The following is a 6,300-nucleotide window of genomic DNA, read 5'->3' as shown; positions in this document are numbered from 1 at the left end:
TTGCGTCATATGAGGATACATAAAAATGAGAAACCTTCTAACAGTGAAGTATGCAAGCAAGTATTATCAAATCAAAATGGTGTCTTGAAAAATACGGACACATGTACCAGTGATGGGCAATTCATATGTGAAGTATGTAATAAGTCCTTCACCTCAAAAGATGATATAGTGATGCACATGAGAATACACAGAAAGGAGAAACCTTATGTATGTGATATATGCAATAAAGTAATAGCTGGAAAAAGTGGTCTAGAGAAGCACATGAGAGTACACACAAAAGAGAAACCTTACAGCTGTGAGGTTTGTAGCAAGGCATTCTCTCAGAAACCCCATCTAGAATCCCATAAGAGTACTCATCTAAATGTTAAACCTTTCAACTGTGAGGTATGCAAGAAGTCATTCGCCTTTAAAAGTAGTATAAGGAAGCACATGAGATTACATTCAGAGAAGAAGCCTTTCAGTTGTAAAGTTTGTAGCAAGTCTTTCACAGTGAACTATCATCTAGTGTCCCACATGCGTGTACATTCAGTGGAAAAGCCTTTTTCTTGTGATATATGTACAAAGGCCTTTGCTAGGAAAGATGATTTAGCAAGACACATGAGAATACATACACTTGGAAAGCCTCATATTTGCAATGTATGTAGTAAATCATTCACACGGAAACACAGTCTAGTGGTGCACATGAGGTTACATACAAAGGAAAAACCTTACAGTTGTGCCACATGTAATAGGGATTTCTCAGAGAAACGTAAGCTAGTAAAGCACATGAGAGTACATGCAAAAGAAAGAGCCTTGTAATTGTGAAATATGTAACAGAACTTTCTCTTTTAACCACTGTGTGGTGAACTTCACAAAATCACACAAATAATTACAGCTGAAAGAGCTGTAATGGAGCATTTTCACAGAAAGTAGCACTAGTGGTGTATGACTTTACATTTCAGTCCTTTGGAGGTCCCTTGGGATACTTATATTACAGTGGCAGAGGACATGTATTTTGGTGTCAGCTACATCAAAACCTAGCCATGTCCCATATTCCTACTGTAAACACATGATTTGGAACATGTGTTCTTTGTACTTTAAATCAACTGCAAGGAAAGTTGTAAAATACTGTATATGGAGAGTAAAGTAAATGGGATGTGATATATGTTAATGGCATAAAAATTTGTTGATAAATCCATTATGAAGATGATTATGACTTTTGATAACCTTTTCATAATATTTTTAGCAATAGGTCTATTGTGCCATGTTATTGATTCTACATATTACTTGTTTTTTTTTATTCTTAATGCACGTATGTAAACATCTACATCCTACTACACTTGGAAAGTTTTGGGAAAGTGATGTTTACCTAACAGGCCCTGGGAGCCACCTCTCTAGCTTGACTGCTGAGCTATAATTAGCATATGGAGGTCCTGCCAGGAATTGTTAATGGGTAACATAGTGATATGTTTTCCTCTTAGTTAACAGCTGTCCCCTACTTATATTCTGACAACTTGGATTGGTTCCTTCTTGAAATTGTATTGCTAGGAAGGACTACAAGCTCAGTCTGGCCAGAATACATCTGATGGATTTTAATAGCTGATTATGATGTTATCTTTCACTTGTTTAAAATTTTAACCCATTGCTGCCAAGTAAATCCAGTGTCCTTTATAGTAATATTTTGTGAATTGTCTTTGCATGTAAATAGCTCCACAAGTGCTCACCTACCTAGGAGTCAATGAATAGACGTACGTGATCTCACCTGCTTTCCCCCTTTCCTTGAGTTTTTGAGAAAACAAATCTAATGCTATTGCTAATGATACTGTTATTATCATTATTGAAATTGTGATTGTTATAATGCTATTAACTCAAATGAAAAGAATTAATAGGTGAAACAGGTATGATTAGTAATTGACTTCTTAGTGGTTAAGCACACGTGGAGCCATTTATGTGTAGACACAATTAACTAAGTAAAAACACAGTGGACATAGCATGTATGTACATGCATCCCTGTTGGCATTGGATTAAAAATCACCAATGAAAAACAGAGTGAATGTGCAGTACAAGTACTAGTGTGTATACCATGTCATCATGAAAGGATTCATTCTCTCATGCCTTTTTGTACAATTGCTGTAATAAACTTATACCATTTTTTAAAATATCACTTTTTTTATCTACATTTTTTCCTACTTTAGCATTGCTATCCTTTCTGTTATGACTTTTCTCTCTTCCACAGCAATGATTGTAATTAGTGAGTGACCGACTTCCATCATGGATGACTTAGGTTTGGATACAAAAATACATAACACAATGGAATTCATTGCTGTTAAGGAAGAAAACACAAAAGAGATTGGCAAGCAGGAATTCCAGAAAGTTAAGGAAGAAGTTATTGATAGTAGAGATGAAGAAAATGCTATATATATAAAAACAGAAGATGAAAGTCTTGTGTCTAAAGAAGTCAGAAGTCTAAGTGAGGAAGCATTTGAGAATGATTCAGAAGAGGATTGTGATGAAGAGAATACTATCTATATAAAGACTGAATATAAATGTTTAGTATTGGAAGAAGTTGAAGGTCTTGAAGAAGGAGCAGTTGAGACTGACTCGTTAGAAACTGTTGGGCATTTGGATGAAGGGAATGCTATCTTTATAAAGGAAGGAGACGGAAATGCAAAAGATGAAAATCCAGTGTCTGAAAAATTGAAAAGTCTTGATGAAGAAGCACTTGAAAATTGCTTAGATACTTTTATGTATGATGATGAAGATCCCTTGTCATCGGAATCACTTGTGGCAGAGGATCATGTGAATACATGTTCCTCTGATGGTGGCCAGCTTGTACGATCAATTAAAAATGAGGCAAAAGGGAAACACTTATGTGACCTATGTGGGAAGAGATTCCCTTTTCTTAGTAAGCTTTTGCGTCATATGAGGGTACATAAAAATGAGAAACCTTATAACAGTGAAGTACACAAACAAGTATTCTCTAATCAAAATAGTGTTTTGAAATACACGGACACACATACCAATGATGGGCATTTCACCTGTGAAGTATGTAATAAGTCATTCACCTTAAAAGATGATATTGTGATGCACATGAGAATACACAGAAAGATGAAACCTTATACATGTGAGGTATGCAATAAAGTATTATCTGGAAAAAGTGGTCTAGAGAAGCACATGAGAGTACACACAAAGGAGAAACCTTATAGCTGTGAGGTTTGCAGCAAGGCATTCTCTCAGAAACCCCATGTAGAATCCCACATGCGTACTCATCTACGTGTGAAACCTTTCAACTGTGAGGTATGCAAAAAGCCATTCTCCTGTAAAAGTAGTCTAACTAAGCACATGAGATTACATACAAAGGAAAAACCTTTTAGTTGTAAAGTTTGTAGGAAGGCATTCACAGTGTACTATCATCTTCTTGACCACATGCATATACATACAGAGGAAAAGCCTTTTTCTTGTGATATATGTACAAAGGCCTTTGCTAGGAAAGATGATTTAGCAAGACACATGAGAATACATACACATGGGAAGCCTTATAGTTGCAGTGTATGTAGTAAATCATTTTTATGGAAACACAATCTAGTGGTGCACATGAGGGTACATACAAAGGAAAAACCTTACAGTTGTGCCACATGTAGTAGGGCTTTTTCAGAGAAATGTAAGCTAGTGAGGCATATGAGAGTACATGCAAAAGAAAGAGCCTTGTAATTGTGAAATATGTAACAGAACTTTCTCTTTTAACCACCGTGTGGTGAACCTCACAAAATCACACAAATAATGAAAGAGCTGTAATGGAGCATTTTCACAGAAAGTAGCACTAGTGGTGTATGACTTTACATTTCAGTCCTTTGGAGGTCTTGGGATACTTATATTACAGTGGCAGAGGACATGTATTTTGGTGTCAGCTACATCAAAACCTAGCCATGGCCCCTTTTCCTTCTGTAAACATATGATGGGAAACATGATTTTTTTGTTTAAATAAACCTCATGAAAAGCTGTAAAGTACTCGGTATTGATAGAAATGTATAGAGGATATGATATATTTGAACAGCATTAGAATTTAATCCTAAATCCATAAGAACATAATTATTATGTCTTTTGATAACCTTTTTATTATATTTTTAGTAATAACTCTATTGTGACATGTTACAGATTGCATATATTGTTTGTTTATTTAGTAACTTTATATATGCTTTCCACAGTTAACTCAGTATGTATGTAAATATCCACATGAATCTTATTACACAAGGAAAGCTTTAGAAGAGTGTATGTTGTTTACATAACTGAACCTGTGGCCGACCCCTCTAGCTTGACTGCTGAGCTTTAATTGGCGTGTGGAGGTTGTGCCAGGAATTGTTAGTAGGTTAACAGAACAATGTATTTTCCTCTCAGTTTACCCTTACCCTATATGTTTTGCAGCAGAGTACACAGATCAACCATACATATTATATGGCTTCTCACATTCATACTACTCTCTTGTAAAATTGATTTATGCCACCATATGAAAGTACTCCATATATACAAAACATCTCTTGTGACTACTGTAAAAGTATTATTGGATTTCTATAGTAAATACATATGTTCACAGGTCAAAGGGTTTCATTTGAGTGCTCTGCTATGGGGTCCCTAGGTAAATGTAACAGGATATGGAAAGTCTTTTGATGTTGCTCTTAAGCTTGGCTCTATTTGCATTTGTATTCCCCAGAAGGAGAGTGAAGGAGTGGGAGGGGGGAGGAGGGGGAGTGCACTGATGCAGTAGGAGACTTCAGGCCACTCGTTTGTATTGATGCTAAAAATCGTCTGCTATACAACCATGGAGTACTAAAGCTCCATTTATACAGTTGTGGTCTGTTGCTTTATGAGTCCAACATATTTACATTTTTGCTTTTGATTATATTTACTTTGTATGTTTAAGAGACAAAATTCCATCCATAATGCAGCAGGAAGCAAACCCCAATAATATTTGTGGTAAAAAGGAGCCTCCTCATTCCTTCCCACGCCTTACTCTCATCGTTTGTTTTCTTGCATAACTGCATGCCCGACTCTTTTTTTTTTTTTGCACAAATATTTCTTAGGGAAACTTTACCATTTCGCTCATGTAAGAAGCGTTCTCTTTCGATGGAAAAAATGTGAGAGATACGAGCAATCGCCTGTCTGTCTCATGATATCCACATGTATTTACTTCCATTGAAATAAAAGTACTTCATGAGCAGTAGGTTTATTCCTCCGAAAATTTGCAAGTTGGGAATGCTTGCAGATTTCTATATTCAAAACCTTGATATTTTGAAAAACTTAGACGAGATGAAAGAAATACCAAACAATCTCACCTTGAATCCAGCAAAGCAAGGCAGCAAGCAACTGAATCGCAGACATAAAGCAACATCAAAGGGTAAACTGCGACTTTGGAAATATCTCGTTTTCATGATTTTACTTAAATGCAATTAGTTATACATATATATTAGTCATCGGTGTGCGCATCTTTGTTATGATTCAAGTAAAAAACAAAAATACTGAAATGAAAATTATTAATGAGAAGGAAATTTATTCTTGGAGAAGGCATGGCTTTATCTGCAGCGCGAAAAACTTGCAGTTATTTCTAGTCTTATGGGCAGAGCATCGGCACTGTCGGGCGGACGAAAACACATCATATCAAAATGTCTAAGCTTGAAGAAAAACCGCTGTCTCACACGCGTCAGCCTCCGTGGTAATACAGCTGTAACGTGTCGGCCTCTCGTCCCACGGATCGGCATTTCGCGTACCGCAGGTTCACCTGTCACCTGGAGGTTACTGCTATGGTTGGGCACCAGTTGAACCGCCCCTTAAAAGAACGACTAAGCTCAGTTAAGTCAGCACCACCTGACTACACGTTGTTCGAGTTGTTATTAATGGGCACAGGCTTGGCTCCCCTATTAGGCATAGCCTGGGCGAGTCTCAGCTTTGCATGTCTGACTTATCCGTACACAGACTTGGTATGACGTTTTCTTTATACGTATAAGAAATGATATAATTATAATGGTAATTCAGATTTGAATGACTTACACCTAATGCCACATTACAAGCTAAAATTATGGGTTAATACAATTATTTTACTGTATTTGCATATTGTTACTTGACTAACCCATATTCCTCTATCATTATTGTTAAAGGTATTGTTCATATAATGGCGATGTTGACTATTATAGTAAATGATAATACAGTCATTATAATAAAGGATAATAATAACAATGACAATGATAATAGCAGTGGCAATGATAAAGATAATAAAAATAGTACATTCATATTCTGGTTAACATTTATTACGTCGACAATTCCTGATAT

At 36.2% G+C, this 6,300-nt stretch overlaps 1 protein-coding gene across 8 annotated transcripts in view; it reads left to right on the top strand.

Annotated features, from left to right (window-relative positions):
* Positions 1-5,318, top strand: part of LOC125047761 (gastrula zinc finger protein XlCGF52.1-like) — a 19,903-nt gene extending 14,585 nt beyond the window's left edge. For 6 of the 8 annotated variants that reach the window (XM_047646183.1, XM_047646182.1, XM_047646188.1 and 3 more), the window contains one exon: positions 2,216-5,318. In XM_047646183.1, the coding sequence (XP_047502139.1) occupies positions 2,251-3,690 (1,440 nt within the window). In that variant the 5' untranslated portion in view covers positions 2,216-2,250 and the 3' untranslated portion in view covers positions 3,691-5,318. Of the gene's footprint in view, positions 2,139-2,215 lie in introns of those variants that run through there. The other 2 variants (XM_047646189.1, XM_047646190.1) reach the window with 1 other exon arrangement.
* The last annotated feature ends 982 nt before the right edge of the window (positions 5,319-6,300 follow it).

This window comes from Penaeus chinensis, chromosome 42 (genome assembly GCF_019202785.1).
Source record: "Penaeus chinensis breed Huanghai No. 1 chromosome 42, ASM1920278v2, whole genome shotgun sequence".
Classification (NCBI taxonomy): domain Eukaryota; kingdom Metazoa; phylum Arthropoda; class Malacostraca; order Decapoda; family Penaeidae; genus Penaeus; species Penaeus chinensis.
This window is presented reverse-complemented; position numbering and strand designations above follow the sequence as displayed.